This window comes from Melospiza melodia, chromosome 16 (assembly GCF_035770615.1).
Source record: "Melospiza melodia melodia isolate bMelMel2 chromosome 16, bMelMel2.pri, whole genome shotgun sequence".
NCBI classification, from domain to species: Eukaryota; Metazoa; Chordata; class Aves; order Passeriformes; family Passerellidae; genus Melospiza; species Melospiza melodia.
In genome coordinates this window covers 5,523,492-5,551,273 of record NC_086209.1, presented here as the reverse complement: position 1 = coordinate 5,551,273, position 27,782 = coordinate 5,523,492, and the positions used below count along the sequence as shown (strand labels likewise).

The following is a 27,782-nucleotide window of genomic DNA, read 5'->3' as shown; positions in this document are numbered from 1 at the left end:
CAACCAGAGGAGATGGAATACTTTTTAAAGACTTTCATTGTGCTCATTGCCATTTGCTACTAAAACCAGATATTTAAACCAACCTGTTACACAACAGCAGAGGCATCTCATGTAAAACTTAAATATTTATTTCTAACTGTTAAATAGCTCCAGAGAATGAAAATTATTCCCTAGAGGAAAACAATTACATTTATTGAATAAACACTTCCTAAAAAGTACATAACTTCTCTGCCAACAAGAAGGAGATGCTGGTTTCATTCCCACTGCTCCCATGGCCCTGTGCCTTCACAGAGCTAACAGCCTCTCATTCAGCACACCACCTCCAAGACAGACTGCTTTCCTTTTTTTGTACTTGTGGCTGTCATTATTCTTCATTTGGAATAAATCCTTTTGCTCTGTCCAGCTTGTCCAGAACCTCACTATAAAGGCCAACCATCTGGAGAATATGAGCACCACAGTTGTCAACAAGGATGGATAAAAATGTATCATTTAACTAAGTGTATAATTTAACTAAATGTATCATTTAACACAGAACAGAACTAAGGGAATAGGTGGGAGGCTACCACCAGTTTCTAAACCTAGAATTTCAAATTCATGTAAAGATTTTTGGCATAGGTTTAAATACAATGGTCCTAACAAAAGTGCTTTTATTTACAGTCATAAAGCATAGTTTATATGTGAGTCTTACACCAGCACATAAACCTATTCACCAAATCACAGATGTTGGGAGCTGATGTTGAGGATGGGGAAGATTCTTATTGTCAGCTCTCATTGCTTTAACTGATGCATTTAAAATGGTGTAAGTTACAGCCAAGCCCTTGATTGCTCAGCTTGTACACAAGAGAATGAATGGTGACACCAGCCAGGCTGCACAGGGCTGCAATCTAGACAGGAGCAGCAGCCAAAAGCTGTAGGAAGAAGCTTATTTGTGACAGAGTAAGAAAAGTGTCATTGCAAAGTGTCACCTACACTTTGTAGGTGCTAGGCTGGAAATTTCTCCCTCATAGGAAGTGGCTAAGCTGCACCTGAGATGAGCTTTAGTGATTCTCTTCACACCATCTTAAAGCCTATTTGCAAAACATGAGATTACACTAGAAGCCAAACCTGAAAGTATGGAACAGCTGATTTAACTAAACTGGTACAGCACCTTGGCTTTAGTTAAAGCAGGCAAAGGTACAAGGTTCTCCCATGGCCACAAACAGCCTGAATTTATTTCCAGTCACCCATTTCCATCATCCTTCCAGCAAAAGAATGCTACATTATTCTCTCTATTGTCTAGCAAAACTTTTCTGGCCTCACTTTGAAAAAATCTTTTAGCACCAGCTCCCCCAGAATATTTAGATACCACAATTTTCCTGAAACTCTAAAGATCATCAGCAGTGGTTTCTTCACCCAGATCCACATCTTAAATTCAGGCCAGCCAGCCAATCCCATATCCTCAAATCCCCCTGTGCACACTCACATGGCCTTCATAGGTCTTCTTCAGAGAGCCCAAGTGATTGAGGAACCTCATTCCCAATCCACACCACTGCTCAGCTTCCTTGTATTTACCAACAGTGTACTGAAATATTCCTGTGTTCCAGGCTCTTGTCATCAACCAAAGGATCTCCATCTCTGGGTAAGCATCCTGAGGTAGCAAACAAGCAGCAGCACCTCACCAGAAAATAGAATCTTCACTTCAAAACTGACAAGTCAAGAGTGTGTTAGAGTTTAATTTTAGAGTAAGAAAACAGTTGGATTCTTTCATCTTAAGCAAAGAGAGAAAAAGCTCTTACAAAATCCAAGGAAATTTGTAATGCAGTCCTAAATATCCAAGAGACTTTTCTACACCTTCAGTGTATCTTTTACTGAAGAAGCTTTAGCAGCTCCACATGTAACATTGCGTAATGTTCATTTTGTTAATTATTCTCAGTCTAATGAGAATTTTTTCCAAACATGCTCAGGATCATGTCCCAGTCTCTTGGTTTCCTGTTCAACTTACCGTGCTGCTGACTACACTCAGAGCATCTTCAAAGTAGTCCCACACCTCCTGCAGCACACAGGTCTCCAAGTCTGTCAGTCCAGTTGGCAAAGAGATGTTAATCAAACTGTGTAAGCATTTGCTGAGGATTGAAAGAGAGCAAAAGAGGAAATATTAAATACCATGTGCACAAACAGTTTTAAATATGAGTAGCACACAGAGTTATGTCTCTATGATTGTCAGACATGTTTACCTCAGTGCACAACACACTCATTCTTGTAGCAGAATATGCATTTTTGTACTATCAGATCTTATTCATACAAACTATGAAAAATAGAGTCAAGAGCAATTGGTACTTAATTATTTCATTGCTGGTCTCTACAGTAACACAGAAGGAAAATCACAGTATTACCTAGGGTGCTACACATGACAGCAAGAACAAAGTACCTTTTCTAACTCCCCCAACAAGAGCTATGTAGGCAGCATCCTCAGAAAGTCAGTAACAAATGCTGAAAACAGCTCTGCCTTTCTCAGTGTGAAGTGAGAAAGACAATATCAACAGTTGCCTTTGCCAAGTGCTCACTTCAAGGAACTTGGAAAGGATAAGTAACACAAATATGCTAAATAAATCACATATGTACTATGTGGCATCACTACCTTACCACTCATAGCTGTCTTCTCAACCCTTAATTTCTCTTCTTTGTCTTTGAAATACCCAGCAGAGTAACTTTGAAATGAACACCTTCCTCACAAGAAACAACCAGAGACCTCTTCTGGATCCAATTTTTATTTTACTTCCTCAATAGATGAATTTATTGGAAACAGGACTGTGCCAGAAAACATGCCAAGTGAACAAACTGCAGGTAAAACATCTGTTAGGCAGTCATCCTTCAGAGTTACATGGGTTGGCCAGCAAGAAGTGGAACCTTGCATATAAAGTAAAATCCACTTCTTTTCAAATTGCAGGCTTTATTCCCAGTCAGCATTTCCAGTCACAGGCTCATGGCAAAGCTATGTGATAACACTAACCTAAATTGCACAGCATCAATGACAGCCTGCTTTCTGTGAAGGTTTAGTGCACTCTTGAGAGCTTTCTTACACAGTACAGGATACCGAGCTGGAGGTTCCATTGCTAATGCTTCAAAGTAAAAGAAAATAGAGAAGAATAAAAGATAAATTACTGAAGTCAACTTCAATCTCTTAGGTCACTAAAATAAACTGCAGCATGTTGCCAGATCCCTTGTGAAAAACAACTGAAAAGAGATATCTGCTTAATGGGCAGGTCACCAGCTGGTGCTTCTCTCCCTCTTTCTTACTCAGCACATCATCAATGAGAACAAGGCAGAAGCACAGAAAGCTTTATAATTCTCTGCTGTTTACCTCCAATGCAGTAATACAAAAAAAATTCTGGTGAGGGGCACTGTCTAAAGAGTTTTGTTTGTCTCCTTGAAAACAAAAATCCAGATGGAAACCTTATGCAGGAGCAGGATTTGAGAATGGTGTCTCCAGGCACTGGAGTGTTCTCCCTCAGGGCAAGGAGAACAGAAGGTGTTTATGCAATCCTACAGGACACCTCCAAAGACTTGCCATGGTAGCTCTAAATGCTCCTCATCTTTCTTGGATCCTGCTCCAGATTCTCAAGCACATTTTTGTTACTAGGACTTTGAGATGAAAATATGGCACAGTGTAGAGAAGTGCTATTTACAAACCGACTATAAAAACTTGAGAGTTGAAACTCAACATTATCTTAGTGGCTCAAATATACTAAAGTATATCTTAAAGTATCTATCCAAAGTCCACAGCCCAAAACTTCTGCACTGGGGCATGAATCAGTGAGGGTCATTCTCTGGCCTTTGCCAGTTTGGAGCATGTAAAAGTTTATCTGAAAAACCCTTTCCAGGCTCACACACTATATGAGTGTCTCGGGGTCTAGAAATGGAAAGATATCACAACTTTCTGGTTCATCCTCCATGTCATCTGCAATTTCAAACCACAGCTCTCCTAACCTTGCTGAGATCCTAAGCATCTTTGCTTCAGATATATGGTCAGACCCATTTTCTGTATATTGTACAACACATGATAATCCTGGTCACCTCAAAAGAACAGGAAAGAGAAATGAAAGCTTCTTTGTCCTTACATGCAATGATTTCAAGTGTCTTGATCTCTATTTGGGGTTGCTCCCAAACTGACTCCATAAGATTGTGAAGTGTTGGATCATTCAGTTTGGATCTTGCTTCAAATTCATAAAGCAGCAACAACGTGTCTGTTGGGTCTTTAGCAAAATCTCCTACAAGAGAGACAGGACTGCCTGTATGTAATGATGAATTTTCTCTAGGCCACAGGGTAATTTTTGCTATAAGGTAATTTTTGCTTCCAACAGGCAGGAAAACCATCAAGGCACTCAGACTTAACAGAAGAGCAAATTTGAGTGGAATTTGCCATTCAAAGAATATCTGATGGAGTTTTTCTACCAATATCCGACCAGAAAAAGGGAACCATGCTAGGGTAACAGTCACTTAACACCTCAGCTGTTATCATACTGTTATCTATCTACTCCAATAACCTCCATCTGAGACAGCAACTCCACATGCCCTGTATTTTCCATTAACATTGTGACTAAGAGTTACATGTGCTGAACACACACTTTGTGGCTTACCTGTTAATTTCAGCACCTTCCATACCTCCTTGCATGTCTGAAGATGTTGAAGGGCCTGACTAAAAAGCTCTGTCTATTTTACAAAATCAAATAAGTTATTTTTGTCATGGTTTTAAAAGCAAAAGGAATAATTATGTCAGAACCAGCTATAAAATAAATTAAGAATTAGCCTAGTTAGTAAATCATCTATACCAGTTACTGGGCTTTTGGGGTTTTTTGTCTTTTTCAAAGACCTCCACGTCTCTGATAAAGCCACTTCACATTGGCCCAGAAAGAACCATCTATACTCCTGTGGGACATGACTGTTTTATCTCCCAAGAATAAAATAGTGCTACTGAGACTGACAAACCACTAAATGCCACAAAACAATTGCCCTCCACAGAATTTCTACAATCATTCTATACCAGACTTCTGTACTTCCTTCACAACCTCTGTGTTTTCCTTAATCTTCTTATCACAGTAAGTACAATGCCCTCTTCCTCCCACCCACAAAAAGATGTACACATAAAAGAAAAGAATTTTATCACAACCACAGTGGTAACTACTTTTAGCAACAGCAGTAATTGTCTTTCTGACTAACCCAAAGTTAGCAGCAGACTCCTTACAAGATATATGTTGTAGATTGAAATTCCTCTCAGAAGTTACTGCCATGACCCTTTATTGATACAAACCCATTCAAAGACACTGAACTAATTCACAGAAATTCAACACGTAGAGTTGTCTGGAAAGGTGCATCAATTCTGACTATTAAATATTCCCTTGCTTACATTCTCAATATCCTGTTTTGAGTGAAAAAACTAGGACTTCAAAATCAGAAGGAGAAAATGCTAAACTGGTGCACTCAGAAATAGTTAAGAGGCTTTGCCCTACCTGTTCTGAAGGTGTTACTTGTTGTCTCCCCATCTCCAGATCAACTGCAGCTGCCATTAGCAGGCATGTCTTCTGAGCAATCAGAACAGCTTTGTCAGAGGGACAAAACTGGGACAACTGACACCAAAAATAGGAAAAGGTAATGAGAATTTTACCCACATAAAGCAATTTGCTTGTGAACAGAGGATTGCTGACCCTCCTCTATGACACTTGCAGGAATCAGTCATGAGTAGTATATATTAATATTGTAATTTTACTGGTATAACTATAAAAAAGGACTATTTAAAGTGTAAAGCAGAGTTGGAGTCCCCCCTCTACAAGCACATATGAAACTGACAGTGTTGGCAGAAGTCCTGCATAAAGATTAGGACCTAAGTACTTCACATGTTTGTATTAATTATACAGTTTACAAACATCAGCATCCATTTATTTTAGAAACTTCTCACTGAAATCTGATTACATTCTTAAGAAACAGAATGTAAGTATGACAACAATGCACACATTCTCTATTACAAGTCAATCTCCTTGTGACAAAAATGCTCCATCTTTAGAGCATACAAGCATGTCTCCATGGAGACACCCAAACCATGGATGTGACTTCTAGAAGAACTAGACAGATGAATATATTCCTCAATTAGAAACACTATTAGCAAAAGTAAATACCTTGTAAGACAGTACAAAAAAATCCCTCATCTTTTCAGGGCTGTCCTTGAACTGTACAGCTAAGTTCCAAGCTAACAAAGACATAAAAATGGAGACTGGAATAAGAATCTGCATTGCTACATGTGTGCCCATCTAATCTCTAGCAAAAAGCAGTTCAGGTTCTACAATTCTATTTCTGAACCAATATGTCATCAACAGCTTATTTAACAACAGCAAGAAACACTGTTACTAGTGATTTGTTAAAATAGCTAATTCAAGCTTTCACATTTTGCCTTGATAACTTCACCACAACCAAGAACCCATTCTAGCACACACCCTGCCAACAAAAACATGAACTGGGAAAAGCATTTTCTTATATTAGTTAACAAAGCCATCATATGAGGGGAAGTGTTGTACAGTATTCCCAAGACAAATAAAGCAAAAGGAGAAAAACCCACAATTCCTCATTTTACCCCAGCAAGGTCAAGTACATGGCAATTAATCACACAATTCTGAGTAATAAATGGATGAGAATCTAAAGGCAATCAAATTATTCATGTATGAGAGCTTGACCCAATTAAATGTTTAGATTCTCCAGCAACTTTCACATTAATTTATTCAATAGGACATGTTTTTGTAGTCTCTGAATTGTTTATCCTGTGAGTGAGAATGCTGCCTTTGACAGGTCCTGATTCCATTCATGCTCATGTCACTGTATCTGACCTCTGCTGCTTCTCCCCCTCCCTTGCTGCTCTTTACTGGAGCACACTCACACTGTGAGCATGTTTGCAAGAGCAGCTGTCTTCTGACACTCATTGCAACTCTGTGCTCTCCTGTATGCTCTGACAGAAGCAAGAAGCTGAAAAATTGGCCCAGCTTGTTAGCCTATGCTTACATTTTTATTTATAGACAGCAAATGCACTAATCCTTTACCAAAACAGTGTAACAAAGACTACAAATGAGGATCCAGAGACAGCTCTATGCATAAAGCTTAGGGCAGCCCCTGGGAGCTGCATTTCTCACTAGAAACCACTTTATCTGTGATAATATTTGCTGTTTGGATTTCACAGTCTGTAGTTCAAGGCAAACTCCAGGGCTGCAAATTTAAAGGACCAGTAAAGAGAGGAGATTCAGTTTAGATTCTGAGAGAGCAACCTACCAACTTTTCTAAACCAGTGAGCTTCAAGGATCCTCATATCCCCTGTGAATTTCTCTTCTGTGAAAGACTCAGCAAGTTTCTTGTGAGCTGCAGAAAACATAATTCAATACAAAAGTACCACTTTTGGAGCAGAATAAAAACATTTCCAAGTCTCATCCTCGCACTACAAAACAGAGGTTTCCAAAACACCTGTGCAATTCCTGATGAAGATTTATTCTCACAACTTAAATCTAATATTCTTCAGAAAGCCCTATTAAAAACAACAGAAGGTGCCTCAAACAGCACTTTAGAGAAGATGCCAACAAGAACTGCTCTTCTAAGTTCACTGACACTGAAGTCTAATGCAGAGGAGTTTTACTTAATTTCACAAACTTAATTACAACTTTGAGGCCTTTCTTCTAGGAACATTTTATTGATTTAATTCTGCTCTGAAATGTCTTCTACTTGCAGCAGTACTGCAAGATTTTGATAGCAAAACCTGTGGCACTGAGATCCAACTTCACAATACTATTGAATATCCAGCTCTAGTTTTCATTGATTTCACTGTGAAGTTCAGAGCCTGGACTGAAATAAGGAGTCGAAATATTTCATTGGAATGGATCTAATCATATCAGAAAATGTTTACATGTGGAAGAACTCCAGAAAATTCAAATAAAAGAAAAACATACCCAAGTTCAAGTAAGTCAGTATGGAGTTGATATCTTCATCTCTAGAAAGGAGAAGAAATTCAGTTTCAGAAAATTGATTAATGTTTTTCAACAGAAAAAAAAAAAAAAAACAGAACACATTATTTATGTTGGAATATATTTTCCAAGTTATAGATAGATCTACTCTTCTCACTCCAAATTTTGGAAAGATATCCCACTAGTGTCAAAGAGATTGCTTAGCTCACAACCTCCATTAAAAATGCCTGACAGGCATATGAATTAATAAAAGAAGAAGGCAAAGAGCAAATATTTACAGAAAAGTTTAGACAAGTTGAAAACATGTTCCTATGTGATGCCATTAGGTCAAGCTAGAAAGTCATGTGGGTGGAGTTTTACTAGCATAAAAAATGATCTCTTGATTACTCTGCAAGAAAAAAATGCCCAGAAAAAAAATTTCACAATTTGAACAACATGTCCACCATAATAAAATGGTTTTTCAAGGAGACCCACCTTTTCTCTGCATTTTCTGCCATGATTTTTGATAACATCAGACGGACCAAACATCTAAAGATGAGAAAAACAAGAAATGGAGAAACAAGATTTTTTTTCAATGGTGTACTTTGCCCTAATTTTCCTGAAAGGATCCCCTTTTCTTCCTTATGCTTCTCCTTGTATGTATATTGAATTCTTACTTTAAGGATGTAAATAATTGTCGGCAGTCTTGTAAATGTTCAGACAAATACTCCAAAGCTTTGATAGCCACAATTTGTTGGTCATTCTGAAAAGAATTAAAACATGTTTTGTATATACTGCACTACCTCAGTTACCACAAAAGATACCCTAACCAAAACAGCAACAAAAACCCAAACAAAAACAAACCCCAAAGCAACCACATTTTCCAAGTCTGTGTAGCCCAGCAGCAGGAAAACGAACAAAGGACTGTGCACAGAATTGCCTGAGAGTGCAGAGAAAGCTCTAAGGAGAGATCATATGATTCCCTGCACAAAGAGCCTGTGGCAAGAGCACGACTAGCACAGGTTGCTGAGGCTTTCATGCCTCACAGGGCTGGGAACAAAGCCCTGCTAGCCTGGAATGCAATCAGCCAGTTCAGTCAGTGCTCAGGCCACCAACCAAGAGGCAAACAGTCGGGACAAAGGACTTTCATCATGGATTTTTGTGTATTTTTACACAGCTTCCCTCTCTCACATCAAAGATCAAATCCCAGAGGCAGAAGAAGATGAAACACTTTGCTAAGGAGAATTTTACAGAAATACACAATGTCATATCCAGATGCTAACATTTGTAACTCAGAATTCTTTATTCTTCTGTCAAAATTTTAAAAGATACCACTTCCTTCTACATGAAAATAATTTCTACTTTGCATTACACAACACATTTGAGTGAGACCTTTGTTGTGGAAGCATGAAGAACTAAGAAATCCATGAAATACAGAGAAATATTAAATCCAGGCCAGGTTAAAGAGGTTAGGCTGTCCTACTTATATCAATAAAGCAAAGACAACATTATCTCTACCTCTAAAGCAATTTGGGCAGCTAAACTCAAGAGGTTGCTGCCTGTATTTTTATCCACTCTCAGGTTGTCTTCATGTTCTGATGGCTTTTCTGCTAGTTTCCCCATTTCAAGAACTGCTTCCATAGCTGAAAGAGACAGAGAGAAAAACCAACATTTTTATAGAAGCTATTGGAAGGTGCAAAGTTCTGTTTTAATGATTTATGAAAGGCTATAATTTTTATTTTTTTAATGAAAAGCCAAGACAAGAAAACCTGAGCATACCAACACTTCTCCTCAAATACACATTTCCTCCTAGGGAGGTGCCAAAAATCTTTCAAGTTACTAATCTAAGGAAACAAAGATGCCATACAAATGCTACTCATCTCACATCTTAATTTTGTTCTGCTAAGTAACTGTTTGTTACCAAAGACAAGAAGACTTTCTCTAATACATTGTCTGGGCATCATTCCAAGCTCCCACATCTTGGCTTGTGCTAAGGGTGCCACTGCTTTTATGTTCACACTGTGCTGTGTTTCCCACTCTATATTATGTGAGCAAATTATGCTGTCAATAAAATTTGTATAGAGAATAATTAAATGGCAGAGAACTCATTGGAAAATAACCTCTGCACATTACTCTGTATTCTAAGTAACTATAGACTATTTCTCCATTTTCATTACTTGAGCTAAGATCCTCATTAAAATATGAAACAGCAGAACTCATTATAAAGGAGAAAGAGGCTACAGAGATACAACATTCTGTAAGTAATCTCAATAATTCATGTATTTCTTGGTAACTTCAGGCTCCATCTGTCCAGAGAAGTTAAGAGCAGCAAAAATTGTTCCCTTAAGCTCCATATTGTATATGCATACTAAGAAGTATAGAATGATTCTCACCCTGGGATGCTACTAGAGCTTCTGCCCATGGGAGGATTCTCTTCCCTAGACAGAGGCTCCATCCAAACAAAATCAAATATATCAAAGGGCTCTGCCTCTTACATACTGTGTGCTAAAAAAAAAACCCAACTAAATCCCACTTTTACAGCTTAAATCTACAGCCTGACATTTTCAATGATTTTAGGGACCCTTCTTCTAGCTACCCTCTGTGGTGTCTTTCTCAAGATGAACAGTCCAAAGCTATTCATATATTTTTTAATATATTTGGCATTTCTCCTTTATATATTTTTTAATATATTTGGCATTTCTCCTTGTAGTGGGTCCTTTAACTTTCAGATTGTACCTTTGTCAGTATCGTTCTCCAACACTGCAATCTTATAGACACTGAATTTAGTAAAGATGCTGTTTGGATCACACCTTTCTGCTTGTTTAACTGCCTCTTTAGCCTATTCACAGAAGAGATTAAAGGAAATCAGTACAACATCACCTTGAAATTAGTATATAATTTGCAATAGAAAAGAAATAAAAAGATACACAAAACATTACTGGTTACATTGCTGATATCTAGAGAATAACTCAAGATGTTTGATAGGGCCAGATCTGCCCTTGAAACAAAAGTGATGAGGCCAGAAGACAGCACCAAAGGCTGAGCAGAAATGAAACAGCCAATTCCTCAAAAATAAGAGCAATGCAAATAAAGACATAAGTATGTCAACATATGTATTAAATATACCTTGTCAACTTGTTTCAGGTGAAGATAGCAAGAAGCCATGTTCCTCTGCAGCTTAGCCAAGTTCTGGTCTATCTGCCCAGGTGTATAGAAGCTAACAGAATAATTGTACCAGTGAAGGGCTTCAGAATAGCTTTTCTCCTAGAAAATATAAAAATAAAATAAAACCCAAACAAACATATTTGGGTGATTAAACTGCATATGTCTTCCAAATTTTTTATAAAAAGGTCACAGCAATGAAAGATTTAGTCAAGTATATTCTAGTGCAACCTCCAGGTTGTTCCAGGTGCAGAATCCAGCACTTTCCTTTGTTAGATTTCATACAGTTGGTGAGTGCCCAGCCCTCTAATTTGTCTAGACACTGTGAGAGACAGAATGCAAAGCTTTACTGAAATCCAAAGAGATGACATCAACTGGCTTCAGCTGATAACAAGGTGGGTGACCTTGTCCTAAAAGGAAATCAAGTTTGACAAGCAGGACTTCCCCCTCATGGACTAGTGCTGGCTGTGACCAATGACTGCATTGTCCTTCAGGTGTTTTTCAATAACTCCCAGAATAATCTCCATAATTTTACCAGGCACTGAAGTGAGACTGACAGGCCTGTACTTTCCAGGGTTGTCCTTCTTGCCCTTCTTGAAAATTGGGATAACTTTTGCCAGCCTGCAGCCAACTGGGACCTCTCCAGATTCCCAAGACCATTCAAAAATCATTGAGAAGCCTCACAATAACACCAGCCAGTTCTTTGACTACCCTTGAACAAATCCCTTCAGGCCCCAGAGCCATATAGGAGCCAGCTGGAGCAGGAATTCTTGCATTAACTGTTCCCATGCACAAACCTTAAGATGAGGCTACCTGAAACTGGATTTTGCAATTGAAAACAGCACCCAGATGGATGAAAATAAAACTAGTGCCAGCTGGAACAAGGCTCTTAGTAACAGTTTGCACTCTAACCAAAAATAGACATATCAAAGAGGTCAGAAAAAGAATTTCATTTTCACTGATATAAATAAGAACACTACTATTTGGTCCCAAACCTCATAATGTTTGGCAGCTCTGTCCCACAAGATGATGTGCAGCTGATTCAAGGCTTCAGGCAACAGCTGTTTGCCAGTATAATGACCTGAAAAGATACTGCAAATCATCACTTTACAAGAACTTTACAAGAACAAGCACACTGAGAGGCATCTAAGAATTATTCTACAGCCTGCAACAAAAAACAGGGACACAGCAATAGTTTCAGCTAGGAGCCAGTGTTTCATATTCTGTTTATTAAAAAAAAAAACAAACCAATGAATCAACCAAGCAAAACCCAAAATACCCAGTGACTAAGAGAAAAATATTTTCATGCTTGAACAATGTAAATGTAGCTCTTGGTCCTAGCTAGATGCAACATGAAATAGGATTTGTTTTACAGCAGCTCTGAAGTAAAAAAGTACTACAATGCTATAGGTGCAACAGACCTGAAAAATAAACTGTTATGCAGCTGCTCTAACAAGGATATGCAACCTGGTTTAGATTGACAAACAAAAATAAATTTGGCTGGATGGACAAAGCATTAACATTACACAGAACTCCTGGTTAATGTTTCTAATCCCACATGAATCAGTCACACACAGTCTACACTCAAAAGAAGGAATTGCTCCAGTAAATGAATTTAACCCCAAACTTGATCGTGACTGTTGTTCAATATGGAAGTTGAGAGCTGCCAAGTAAAAGAAACATAATGGAAAACAGATACAGAGAAAGAAAAACAAGAATAAGCAAAAAAAGTGAAAATTAGAATGCAAGACTTTAGCCAACTACATCCAGCTTTCAGTAAACAGCAGTAAAAGATGGATACAGACCTATAATAACTTCTTCAATCTTTTGCTTAGCGAGCAGCTCCCTCTTATTCTGCAGCAGGAACTCGATGTGGAGCAGGGTAATTTTTCCAAGGTCAGGTGAAGATTCAAATCGTTCAGGAACAGATTTCAGAAAATCAAAACCAACTGATTCCCTATTCACAGAGATGCATTTTTAAGAGGCTGCACCAGAAGAGCTGTTAATTTTCCATTCTGGAGATTAACATATTCACACCATCCAGCATGTTTGTCATTCAATCACACCGACAGAATGAATCAAGGTATGAATTTGTTACAGTTCATCTATTCAGTGGCAGCTTCCTCTTACCACAGGCTTCTTCCACTGTATTCACAAGAGTTTATTCTTCACATTTGCATTAAGATACAAGCATATACATACATAATCATGATGGAGCACTTAACAGGGTAAAAATTCGTGCCTCAGTTTATTTTGCAGTAACTTGTTATCCTTCTACTGTTTTTCTTAAGAATGGTTCTAGGGCTCCAAAATCATTCTGATGGTTGCTTATAAAAAAAGCCAGTCTGATGATTCCAGACATATAATAAAACTACATAATGAATCTTAATCATTCCAAAGTAAGTCTACAGCACTGCAAATTGCCCCTACACTTATTTCACACTGTGTTCTGTTGCTACCATAATCACTATCTCCTTGCTATAGAAGACAGGCTCCCTCTCAAAACCTTTCACCTTATCCACATGAACTTTTATTTGAAATAAAGCATCATTGTACAATAGATGTTCTTTGCTTATAAAAAAAGACCCAAAACCTCCAAACATTGTGTTTACCCCACTTAGAGATGCCTTCATACCTTCCATGCTCCAGCAGCAGTTTGGCAGTATTCAAACAGAAGTCTAAGGACATCTCAAAGTGTGTGAATTCTGCAAGAGCTAGACAGAACACAAAGCACTTGAGATTATGTAATCAACTTAGACACTTAATTGCTCAATTTACCACTTATCTCTTCCACCTTCTTTGAAAGACAGAAAAAAAAAAATCCAGCAACCCTAAAACAGATGTACCACAAATGGAAGAATAATAGCTACTGTGTTTTGACTTTCCTTTCACTGTACAGTTAATGCAGTACTACAGAAAGGTGACAGGCTGATAGCCCTGGAATTCCAGCCCTCTGTCTCTCTAAACAGCATAAACTTTAGTAGAATATATTTTTTTTTGCCTCAAGTTGCCTTTTATCAAAATGTCTCATCCTTATCCAGCAGGAACAACCTAACACTGAGGTTAGTGCTCAGGCTGGGTGTGGTATCATATGGCACTGGGAACTACTTCAGCATAATGCCCTGAGCATCAGCTGTTGGACTGAGTGCTGCTGATAAGCAGGTATCAGTTTCACACCACTCAGATAAAGTTTTAAAACTGTTACTCTGTGCTGAATGGTTAAGAACAAAACAGATACATTTGTAGCTTGGATGGGATCAGAGAAGGAATACACAAGGACATGGCTGGAAGAGTTGTTAAAAGAAGCATTTGAAGGTGGCTGATGCAAGTGTGCAACAGAAGATTTTAGTGAAATGCCTAAAATTTAGCAGGAATCCTCACTCAAAAGACAGAGAGCACACACTTTTCTGCCAGCCATACAAGAAAAAAGACACCCACTCATTAATAAATGTGCTTGAAAAACTTACTGGAGGTTTAGTGTTACTAAACATTAGCCAAGTGTGTTTTGATATGGTTTCACAATTCAACTCTATGGTTTCACAATTCAAACTGAAGAACCCAAGTCAGCTCCTGTCTATTTGAAATTGTAAGGTTTAAATGACTGGCTACTTGAAATCTGGCTGAAAGCCCCAAGGAGGAATGTGGAGTTACCATTTCTGCTAGTCTGACAGCATCCAAACCCCTGCTCTCTGCAAGAAATTCCTAATCACATCCTACATTTCTCACATTATCCATTACACATCTGATGCTTTCCAACCCTACTCTCTTCCTTAAGATTTCATTATTTATGAAAATAAATTTCTCTGACACATTAATTATCCTTTCTATATTAAAGTCTCCCCAAAAACTTTCTTATCCTCTCTCATTCCATAGCAGAATAAATTCTGCTCAAGTGACAAATGCGAGGAATAAGGAGAAAAGAGTTTATTTTACTTAAATTAACTCTTGTAATACAGGTTTATAACAACACACTGATGAGCACATGATATCTCTTGATTAAAATCTGCAAAATCCCACCCAGAGAACAGCAATGCTTCACCAGCCTTTCTTCTGTGTTGACTGTGTAAGTCAATGCACCTTCACCCTTCGGCACAATCTTATGCATATGTCTAAATAAACTGTAACTTTACACTGCTACACTTTCACTCTCTTCCTTCTAACAGCCTTCAAAGTGTTCTCCCTCCTCTATTTGCAGCAAGGCTATTTAAATTAGCATCTGGATACCTCCTCTGTGAACACTGAGTACTATGTCTCATACTTCAAAACCAAAAGGACATTTAGCTAATAAAGATTCTGCCAAAACCATAAAATTGTTTTTCTGTGTATGACACATGCAGTCTCCTTGGATATGGAGTAATACAAAACCTAGGGAAAGCTGTGATACCTGAGTTAATATCTTCATCTGATGCTCCACTTTTAAGAAGAATTTTAACTTTCAAAAAAAACCCTGCTGGGTGCAAATTCTCCTGCACAATGAAAAACAATACATTACTTGGACAGCTCTTTGTAGACAACAGATCCTGTGAGAGTACAGCACATTCATAATACAAACAAATATTAAGGAACCACACACTCCCCACTGAAATCTTCACTTCCATTTTAATGACTGAAGCAAGTGGTAAGCAACTTATGCCATAATTTCTTCTAAATGCAATGTGCATCTTTACTATTTATTCTTACATCACCAAAAGACCACAAGGATTATGAAAGCAAAAGATGTAAAATTCTCAGTTTGCTGTGGCCCATTTTTCATATTTTTAAATAGAAGCTGAACATTACTGAATGACAGAAAAATTTCCAGCTTTTCTATGTGTGAATTGGCTGGATTAATCTAGAATTAATATGAGTAGATTCAAAGTAGTTTATAAAAAGAAGAAATTCAGGAGTCAACAACAGTGGGAGCAATTGGAAATAATGAAGACTGTATACTAAAGTCCTCACTAAAACAGTGCATTTTTCAGGTTCTAAAATAAACATTTTCTTCTGGTTTTCCATACCCTCACACAATATCAAATGTACATTATCAAAACTTAGGATAAAAACACTTTCTGCCTCAAAAAGCTTTGCAAAAGTAAACAATAGAATAGGACAAAAGGCTTAGATACTGTAGTAGCATATTATTTGCATAACTAAAATACACTGCCTTTTATCCTGATCTCATGAGCATATGCACTATGATCTGCCTGTAAATTCAGGCAGCATGCAGAAATTGAAGCTTCCATTTAAAGCAAAATTTCATACTTAAAACTTGTGTTGTACAAAACAGAAGATGGCATTTTTTAAATGATCGATGAAAGACAAATAGGAATTTTTCAGATTTCATTTACTCCTCACTAACCTGAATAGATAGAAGCACAAAATTAATTCAAGTCTCTATGGGAAACAGAATTTGTAAAGGATCAAGAGACCTCACTGTAATGGCTGCTTAGAGATGTATGAATTTCCTTCAGGGTAGCTGATGTTTATACACCTCATTTTTCAGATCTGCTTGCATGCCTCTGCCTGGGTGTTGCTCTGGGGATCCCCCAGACAATGAGGTAGCGGAAATCATTTTACTCTCTGTGCTTTAGCTGTGGGTTTGTGGTTGTCCCAGCTGCCTGCCTGTATCAACTCACACATCTGAGAAATTTTAGTCACACCATCATCAAAGAACATTGCTACTAACACACAGGAGGCAGGAGGACAGCTCTACTTCTACATGCAAAAAAGTATTTCTCAAAAAAAAAAAAAAAAAAAAAAAAAGCTGGGAACACCAAAATATCCATAAGAGCATGGAAACATAAAGCATCAACACCTCAATCTGTTGTCAAGGATAACACACCAGGGATTAATGTGGTCTATATTATCATGTCAAGAATGCTTGAATTTCATGTATTGCAATCTTTAAATACAGCAAAAATTAGTACCTGATTTGCCAAGCTTATGGCTTTCAATGCCTTGTCCAGGTACAGGCTGCAATCCCACTCAAAATAGGTTGTGGCTAACAGCCTCAGCACTTTAGCCTGGGAACAAAAGATAGCCACATACAAACATACATATGAACACAAATCACTTAAATCCTAAGGCCATGAAAAATAAAAGCTCTTTGAGACAAAAAAACCCTGCCTGGTATCAGACATAAGGTGATTTCTCACATCTGAAATATATCCAGTCTTGAAGAAATGCAGTACACAAAGGACATGAATCAACTAGAATTCAGAGAAAAACCAAAGGGCTGCAAGGAAAATCAGATAACTGGGAAAAAAGAATGAAAGAAGAAATTGAAATAACAGGAGGCACACGCTCCACAGTGGAAAACAAAACAAATAAAAAACCAGGACAAAGACCTACATGATGATGGACTTCAAATACATAAACTATTTACATAAAGAGGAAGAAATTAAAATCTTCATATCTGCAGTTAGAAGTAAAAGAATAAACTGACTTTGAATGAGACAGAGAAACATCTATCACAAATGACACAGCTCAACTGATGGTGTATTGAAAGAGATGAGGCATAGAAGAAGAGATGCCCTTTCAGGATCTACTTCAGCCTCTTTCTACACTTTGATTTCTGTGAAATAGCAGAATCAAATGTGATTTAAGGGTGCTCATCAGTGACTGATGCTTGTAACAACTGAACTTTAAACTCTGCCAAACTTCACAGCAGACTACTAAAAAGGAGACCAAGACATCACTGGGCAGGTTTGCTCAGAAAAGGCAGATAACACACTGGAGTCAGTTTAACAAATTGCTCCTATTTGTAAATAGAAATTTCTCCATTTCTTACCTGCATTTCTTTGCCAACAGAATATTTCATGTCCATCTTCCCAATGTCATAACTCTGGCTATCAATGATAAATGGAAGTTAGAATTAAACAGGATGACAGAGATAAATTCAGTCAGTCTTCTGATATGTTCAAAATTCCTACCCTTTCCCACTTCCTAAGCAGTTAAAAATCACATAAATCACACAAACTAATCTCAATAGACACTTTTACCAGAGAATAGAAAATTCTGGGTTTCTTCTACCCTCACATTAAAAATTGTACTCAATCACTTTCTTCAACTTGTTGCAGCACATTCTGTAACATCTTCTATATTCAAACATTTTGGTAGGTTTTATCAATTTTAACCTCAGAGATTTTGAAGAAGCAAGTGTTTCCATTCTCACCTGGAACACAATATGGCAATACACAAAATCTATTCATGACTGGTCTCCAGACCTCAGCACACCAACAGCAAAGACAGAACCTGTAACTCGTGATCCCCATTATTCTTCTAAATAACAAAGAACCACCCAGGAGAAAAAAAAGTGATAATGCTACAAAACCAGATTTGATTACAAATGCTGTGAATAAAGAGCTGTTAGAAAGAAAAATAGTAACTGGGCTCTTGTTTTCTAATCTAATATATTCTCAGACCAGGGAAATCTTATCCCACTAGATGGAGCCATACTCTTTCTACAGATTATTATTTGCACTGTGCAAAGCTTTATTTCCTCCTCAAATTTTGTCATCAGGACTCGGCATTTAATTTTCCACAGGAATAAAATATAAAATATTCTCCAAAGCACCAGATGTAACTAATTCTGAGCATTTTTACAAATCCTCTTTGACAACAGATACAACCATAATGATTTGGAATTTGGCCTGTTGCCCTCCACTTTCTTCTATTTAAAAGAACAAGAAGACATTAACAAATTTTCTGCAGTGAGGCTGTTACCATGGCATGAGGATGCTCTTCCTCACAGCCTACATTTCCTCACCCTTAGTAATACCACAGCAGTTATTTGGATCCTACAATAGTTATTTGGATCCTACAATAGTTATTTGGATCCTACCCAAACCATCTCAACCCATTCCTTTTTCACCTTGATGTTTGTGCCTTTCATCAGTCAAGGACTCTTCAGAAAACTAATCCCTTTGGAGGAAGGGCTAGGGAGAGGATTGGAAAGAACCACTGGAAGATGACTTTCATTCTAATGGCAGGAAAATCCATGTGGGAAAACAGACATAGATTTTAGGCAATAATATACAACCATTACAAAATATCTGCTCAGATCATTTGGTTCAGCTAAAATCTTGTATTCTCACATTTTTAATGGTCCTCTACTTTCCCTTGCTTCCCCCTCTCCTTCACACAGGTTTTTACATCTCAGAAGAAAGGGTTTGGGGTTTGTTTATTTGATTTTTGCACATTACCTGAGCCAGAAGGAGCTCTGTTCATACCTCTTCCGTTCATAGGTTTCCACTCCAAAATTGTAACAGAGGATTGACAGGTAACAGGTCTGGAATAAAAGACTCCTGCTTCTAGAATGTTCTTGTCAAACATCATTACATCTATAGCACTCCAGTCTCAGGTTCCTTAAAATGCATTTTACTTTCCAGATATTTCCACTGCTATCACTTCTGGCCTTTTGCAAGAGGATGCTGATGATGACTAAATGGAATCATTAATTGGATGGGAAAGTGAAGTATCATTAACCAGACCAGGACACAAAAAACAGCAGGATTTTTGAAACACATGAGGAACACAGAGTTCCTCAATAAATCATATTGAAAGCACTGGAACTGTGTAAATTAAACAATAAAAATTTAAATTTGAGAAGAAAAACTGTAATACCATAATCCCTTTTTTTTTAATAACAAAAAAGTTTCACATAATTAAGTGAAGAGGACTCTACCTGTTTTATGGTAGGCTTCTTCCCAGCATTTCTCTTTGGGGTTAAAAAAGGATTACAAGATTTAAAAGAAAACTGCTTTTGAATGCTTGGTTATTCAGAGCTTTATCAGTCAGCCCTGACAACATCTGTTCATAACAACTTGTCATTTCTTTGAAATTATTTGCAGCTGTCATATGTCATCCAAAGAAGAGACAAAAAGTCATTTTATATGCCAGCAGGCTGCCAATATTTACATCCATTTTGCCTCTGCAGTATCTTTTTTCCCAAATATAAATGATGCTTTTTGCAAGGGACTGCAGATTTCAAATTCTCAGACAAAAATGAGAAGGGTAGGACAACATCTTGCTTCAATTTTTTTTGCAATCCAGAGGCAAAAGCACAGAGTAGGTATATGCGTAAAGACAAAAGAGCTCACTCTCAGATGTGAAACCTTATTTTTCACAGGTTCATTTGTGAATGTTTTCTTTCCAGGAGAGAAAGTTTCCTGTTCTGAGCATTGGTTCATAGACTATCAAGGATCACAATCCTCTCCAGCGCATCTCTGGTACCACACAACACAATAATCTCCCTGTGTTACTCTCCAGGGACTCTCTGGTGCAATGGAAGCCTGCAAGAGTTTAGGATTGAGAGCTACCCAGCAGTCTAAAAGATTTGGATTCACTCAGCAATCACTAGCTCTTTCCATTTGCCTCATTTTTTAAATACCACTTTTTAAATCAGAAGTAAGTTGTATCACTCTCCCATGATCAGAAACCTTTACCTTGTCTGCATCAGTGCTCCTGCTTTGTGAAGAGCTTTCATCACAAGAAGTTTAACATTATTTAATGAAGGAGTTCAAGCAGAAAGAATGAAATGAATTTAGAATTAAATGAGAAACAGGAGGGCAAAATCCCAGTGAACATTTTCAACAGTAAGAAGTTCTGCTCTTATAATTCAAATCAAAGCTAGATCCCTGCAACTTAGTACTCAGATGCACTTGAACATGGCCTGAAGATGACACAAAGCAATGTAAAATCAGTTGGAGTTTAACTGGTTAAAAAAAGCTCCAACAATAATTCCCATATTTTTCTTCAAAAATTTGCATCTGCCCCTTTAAATTTTATTATCTATACCAGAGAGACAGGAAGAAAATGTTTTTTAAATATTGGAAAACATGTAAACAAATGAAAATAAATGTCAGGAAGTTTATTCTCATATAACAATAATAGACTTTTATCTTTGCAAACAAAAAACTAATCTGCACAGGATAGTTTGTTTTCTCTGTGAGACAAGAGCTACAAAAACCACTACAAAAACCATTCATAGCTCTACAGTTTCATGAAGATGAAGATTAGTAGTGATAGACTTGCATATCAATAACTTTGTAACTCAGCTCTTCTCTTGTCCCATCTGTCCCCAGACAAATGTTCACATGGGTACAAGATGCAATATACAAGACCAAGATGTAAAATGCAGCTGGTTCTGTAGAGAGTAGGTGGTATATTCAATTTAGAAATCTTTTTGCCTCGCTTGCTGATTTGTCTTCTCATTGTTTAGGAAAAGAGTTTATTATTCTATTTCAAATTCTAATCTAAGAGAAGCAATAAAAAAAATGCACTCTGAAAAAACTCTGCTGTTTCCACACAAAATTTTTAGCAACAAAATCTGAAAGAGGCAACCAATCGCAGAAGAGATCTTTGGTTCAGAGTACTTTTCAAAATTTTCTGTGGCATATGTCATGCTTTAACATAGAGAGAGGAAAGTAGGTTCTCAAAGTTTGGAATGATAAAGAAGAGAAGATTTCACTTACTTCTTTTGGCAATTTCATCAGCATATCTTTGCAGCGCTGCACGCACATCACCGCTTTCTGAAAATCCCCTTGAGCAACAGCCTGAGAAAGCAGCAGAGCATGCCAACAAACTGTTAGTGTGCAACTGCTCTTTAAAATTCACTAAAAACCTCATTCTTTAAAATAGGACTTGGGCTTTTCACATGCTGTAAAGCTAGGTTTGGGATTAGCTATCTGTCCTTACAGTGCTCTAACAATTCTATTTTTCCATATTGCCAGATGATCAAGAAAATCACTGCAGTGCTTAGGTAGTGTGCAAAGGCCAGAGACATGGGACAAGATCATTCACACGTTAAGATGATACAAGAGCTCAGCAAAATTTATATCACCTCTCCTTTTGTCTCCATGATCAAATTAAAAATATGGGCCATTGCTTTGTCCTGTTTAGGGTAGCTCCTGAGAATTTTCAGCACTTCCATTCTAGATACTCAGGTCAGTGGTGCGACCAACAAATGCAGTTTGTATGTTTGCAAATACATACATACTTTGTATTTGCACTCCTGTGTCTGTAATGCTCTGTAGGATTGGTAGAGTTCTCAGGCACTTCAGAAGGAAAAACAATTCCTCTCAAAACTTAGAATTTCTAAATTGCATCTTTTAAATTACAGTTACTTGCCTTGTTCTCCAGTCAAGCACAGGACACTGTTGGAACTGACCCATGTATAATTCAGAGGCAGCTGTTTATTTTATAAACAGCCATGATAGCCAAATTATAAAGCAACAAATCTGAACTAGAAGAGATAAACACCACTGCAAGAATGACTGTGATAAATGAGGGAAATTAAAAATCATTAAATGATTGCAACACTGAATGCAAACATGAGATCTGCTATCTTCTATCTAAGTGAAGGAAATCTATCCCTCAGCAAGTCCTCAATGCCAAGCACTCAGGTATCTAATAACTGGGTCAGAGTTTCCCTCTATATCTCTACAAGGTATGGAGTGACTTATAAGGGAAACTGAGAACACATACTGATTCAGCTTGGTAAGAGAGTACTTTGAAAAGGCTCCTCTCCACATCAGCTCTGTGCACTTGAATATCTGCTTCACCCTCGCTCCCCTTCCGTAACTTGGCATACAGCTTCTCTATACTCTGCAAAACAAAGCGCAGGCATCACCCGTGGAACTTACAAACAGAGGTGTATGTAAGAAATCAAAAGTGGCAAAGAACTTACATTCATGGCATTCTCTAAAAATCCATCTGCAAGAGCAGCTTTTCCAATATCTATCCATCCTTTCCCAGTTTTCATAGACATCTGAAGGAGGTAGTAAGTTTTTTGTGAAAATGCAGTCACTTTCAAGAAAGGCAATGTAAGAGCTCATCTTGTTGTAGCACAGACCTAACACAGGACAAGGGTATTTCAGCTCTGTAATTTCTGACCAGCAACTCTCACTTCTGAATGAACACTCAGATACAGCATAAGACTGATGGTGGCCTACTAGACAATATTATGAGATACTGAAAAATTGTTGTTATCTTATTGCTATTATCATATTTCTAGAGTTCCATACTGTTGTTATTATATTGTTAAAGTCCATACCTTCTAGCTGGTTTTCTACCATGTAGCTCTTCTCTGTAGCACAGTTCCTCATGATTTCACAGGGGCTCCCCCAGGGCTCTCAGCCCACCCCTTTTATCCCAGTTATCTTTACAAGCCACAGCTGCTGCCCAACTCAGGACTTGGCAGCTGTGGCTCATTTAGAATAGCTGGGACCCACTTATCCAATACATAGGACTCTCACTACACTGAAATAAATGCACGTCCTGCTCATATTTTACCCTATGAGAAGATGTGATAACCACACTGCCCAGACACTCCTAGCTCCAATGGCTCAGCAGGGTATCCCTGTAAGATACAGGTCCCACTTCAGCATGTACTTTGTGCTCTTAAAAGGGAAAAAATGGGATCATCAGTCTTATCTTTAAGTGATGAGAAGAGAGAGTCAGCAATGTTCCTGCCAAAGCACCAGCTACCCTTCCAGAACCAGACGTATACCTCACTCCCTTTCCAAAGCAAATGTAATAAGATTTGAAGACTTCCCTGGGGGATCAACTGTATTTCATTACACACCCACAATGAGCCTTACCAAAATCTGTCTTCTAATAGTTCCCTCCGGAGGATCGCTGCCCTCACAAAGGCAAATCAGTCTGCAGGCAACAAACCGCACTGCAAGAAAACAGAGCAGGCATTCAAAAGTTCCCTTCTCGCTACTTCTTAATTTTTTTAACAGAAAGTCAAGCCCTGCCATATCTGAAAGACTATCTGGCATTTTAAATCACAAGACAGAAAAATGTGAAAGTGTCAGGAGTCAAAGAAATCTGAATTTTAGCCAAGATGTTTAAAATTGCTTTTCAGACAGTAAGAAAAAAAATATATATTCTCATTAAAATACCTATTAAACAATTTAGAGAGAGTTTAAGTTAAATACATGGTATTCAAAGATTTAATTACATTGCAGGTGCTTACAGTAACATTTCTTGAAAGCCCTCAAAATAGCCTTCAGCAAAATAAGGAAATGAAGTTTAATAATCTTTACAGTTTCAAAGAAAAAAGCAAAAATTTCAGACCTTCCTTAAACATCAAGGATGGAAAAGACACTACTTAATGTATTTAAAACAGCCTCTCCCCGGCCCTTCAGCTGTGATCTGAGAACATCATGTTCTACTTTGTGTCAACTTACCCTTTTCCCCTTAGCTGTAATTTATATGATGCAGATTATACATCATTTTGACTATAATCCCTCAAGACAAGAATGTAGGCCTGACTCTGCAATCCCACAGAACCACAGAAAGAACATGCTGAGGGAAAACACCAAAAGCTCATTTCTACTTTCCCCCAGCCCTGCTCCTGGCCCAAGAGAACCCAGGAGCTGTGCACCTGGCTAAAGCAGGTCAGTGAAAAGAGGATTTAGAATGTTTCTGTATGTAAACATGGATGAGATAGCTACATGAAAAAAACAACCTTGCTTGATATAAATTAAGTGACCAACAGTCTAAGATTCACATCTATATTATTTCCATACATTTTAATATTTGAACCACAATATCAGAAATGCAAATTACAGCTTCCTTTGGTCACATCACCTCTTTGCTGGTGCTCTGGCATGGAAAGGGGAGTGATAAGAATGCCTGCACCGATTCTCTGTCACAAGATAACTACTGCATCAGGATGCTTTTTCCTGAACTGTTTATACAAGCCCACCAGTACACTCTTCTCTTTCTAGCCCGTGTGTGCAAAGACTCAAACAAATCTCCAGCACTGTTTATGTGCCTGCCAGCAGGGAGAGCTTGGTCTCCATGCTGCAGCACACAGAACACTCTCAGGGAGGCACAGAACATACGTACATTTGGCTCTTTGCTCATCACTGATAACAGCATCCGTGTGTTTGGTCACTGTCCAGTTCCACAAGCTGACTGCACTCTCTTCAACCTGGAGAGGAGAATTCCACTCAGTTTAATTGTGTCCTGGATGTGGATCCCATTGAAATTTACTACTGGAAAAAGAAGCATCTTTCATGTGTTTCACAGGAATGGTTTCTCCACATGTTTACCCAGCTCCCTTTCACACCAAAGGTGTGAGTTTTCTATAAAACTGTCACAGGATCCCACAGGGACCTGTTGGACAGTGACCTGAAAACAGGCATGCTGAATGGATGGAGCATTTCTTCACCTAAAATCTGAAGGGGCTGGAAAAGAACTCTAAGAATCTTATCACATTTGAGAACTATCTGTAGTAAGGCTTCACCACTTTTGCACATCCAAAAGAACACTAAGTAGCTTAATTGCTTTAAATACCTACACTGGGAAACTTCAGATATTAGCAAACAAAGAACAAAGGTTACTGACTATATACTCTTGTTAAAAAGACACAGAACTACATAAAGGCAATAAACTGCTTTAGCAACCCACCCTGAGGGGCTGATTTTCCATCACTTTATTCTACTTTTCATGACAGATCTTGCCTATGAATACATATTTGCCTGTCTAGGAGAGAGTTCATAGCCCCTCTTATTGAAGTGGTCAGATTACAAATTTATGATTTCTCCTTTCTTCAAAAATAATTTAGCCCAACTGATTCAGGAAGAACTGAAGGGTACCATTTTTATGCTCTTGTATTTTTTTTACACACTGTACTATTGACACTTTGTTACAACACTTGCTAACTTATCTCGCTCCTTGTTGCAAATTTAGGACTTCCAAAGTCAGTGTTCCTTAGCTAATAATTGCTACTTCTTAAATGTCTCTTGAAAATATAATTTTAGAGGAAGAAGTTGGACAATATCTCAGCTGGTCTTTTTCCTTATTTCAGATTGATGTATTACCAGATTTCTCTTTGAAAAAGGGCATTTAAAGTAAATGTTTACTTCTTGCTAAGTATTCCTCTAGGAGAAATAAACCAAACATTATAAACAACCACCTGATAAACTTTTACAATGACTGGAAATAAGTACCTCCAATATAATTTTGTGTACTGGGATATTGTTCACCAGGCAGCTAAAATGACATGCTTGCTTGTTTTCTTCTTCCTTGGGTTATCTGCTGTCACTATGGGAATCCACAGACAGGGTGAGAAGGACCTCTCCTCTGATCCAGTACCAAACTCTTAATGCATCAGTCCTCTGTGCTTGCATTTTTACTTAAAATTACAACTAGATACTACTAGTGGTTTGAAATAATAAATACCTTAACATCATCAGTAACCAGTAATTTTCCCATAATTATCATAGAATGGTTTGTGTTGGAAGTGACCTTAAATATCACCCAGTTCCAGCCCCCTGCCATGGGCAGGGACACTTTTCACCAGACCAGGTTGCTCCAAGCCCGGTCCAACCTGGCCTTGGACACTTCCAGGGATGGAGCAGTCACAGCTTCTCTGCATAACCTGTGGAAGGGCCTCACCACCCTCTCAGTATCTTACTAATATCTAATCTAAGTCAACCTTCTTTCAACATAAAGTCATTTCCCTCTTCTTGTCACTTCAAGCCCTTGCCCAAAGTCCTTCTCCAGCTCTCTTGAAACCCTTTTAGGCACTGAAGGTGCTGTAAGGTCTCCCCAGAGCCTTCTCTTCTGAACTCCGTCTGTCTTTCCCATCTGGATGTTCTCCAGCCCTTCAATCACCTTCACGGCTCCCTCCAGCAGATCCACATCCTTCTGAAGCTGGTAGCCCCAGACCTGGACAGAGAATCCAGGTGGGTCTCATGGAGAACACACTGAGAACACATACTGATTCAGCTTGGTCAATGCAGAGGCACTGATGCATTAAGGGTTTGGTACTGGATCAGAGGAGAGATCCTTCTCCCCCTGTCTGTGGATTCCCATAGTGACAGCAGATAACCCAAGGAAGAAGAAAACAAGCAAGCATGTCATTTTAGCTGCCTGGTAAACAATATCCCAGTACACAAAATTATATTGGAGGTACTAATTTTCAGTCATTGTAAAAGTTTATCAGGTGGTTGTTTATAATGTTCGGTTTATTTCTCCTAGAGGAGTACTTAGCAAGAAGTAAGCATTTACTTTAAAAGTCCTTTTTCAAAGAGAACACACACACTTTTACGCTATTGGGGCAAACGATGAAGAAGTGAATTGTTTTCTTTACATCTGAGTAGTGCTACACTTTAAGCTTCCTCGCCAAAGGGGGGAAGCAGCAGCAGCTGGTGTTTACGGAGCTGCAGCACCAACCTGGGCCAGGGCTGTGGGGTGTGAAGCACATGCAGCCCCCGTTTCGTCAGACGGGTTGGGAGCGGGGGGCTCTCCCTCCGCCACCTTCCCGTCCTCTTCAGAGATGCTCTCCGCCGCCCGGAACAGCTCCTCCGTGAGGGCGGCGATGCGGGACGGCGCCTCTTCCTTCAGCAGCTCCCGCACCAGCGCTGAAAGACAGGAGGACACCGGGGCGTGACACTCAGCCCAACATCAGCCGCCAGTGACGGCACTTATCGGGAAGGGAGAGCCCGCGGCACCTTCCGCGGCCGCCACCCGCGGCCCCGCCATGACCCCTCAGGGAGCTCCGCCAGGGGCGCCGAGCCACGGGAGCAGCAGCCCCGCACTGCGCCTGCGCGCCCCGACCCAGCGCAGCCGGCGAGCCCCCGCGCCGCCGACTGCCCGTCTGGCTGATTCGCCCCGCCCTCCGCCCTGAGTGACAGCCGGTGTGACCAATCACGCAGAGCGGCGGAGCGGCGT

At 38.8% G+C, this 27,782-nt stretch overlaps 1 protein-coding gene across 1 annotated transcript; it reads right to left on the bottom strand.

Annotated features, from left to right (window-relative positions):
* Positions 1–110: 110 nt before the first annotated feature.
* TEX11 (testis expressed 11) lies at positions 111–27,593 on the bottom strand. The gene is given in 28 exon segments (XM_063170447.1): positions 111–436; positions 1,463–1,627; positions 1,982–2,102; positions 2,990–3,098; positions 4,098–4,247; positions 4,617–4,689; positions 5,487–5,603; positions 6,150–6,220; positions 7,288–7,374; positions 7,956–7,996; positions 8,445–8,498; positions 8,627–8,712; positions 9,468–9,592; positions 10,686–10,788; positions 11,076–11,213; positions 12,107–12,192; positions 12,917–13,068; positions 13,747–13,825; positions 15,496–15,577; positions 17,018–17,113; positions 17,881–17,938; positions 19,295–19,380; positions 21,566–21,646; positions 22,578–22,697; positions 22,780–22,860; positions 23,693–23,772; positions 24,951–25,035; positions 27,285–27,593. Coding segments are annotated over 28 exon segments (2,907 nt in total). The 3' UTR covers positions 111–364.
* Positions 27,594–27,782: the final 189 nt, after the last annotated feature.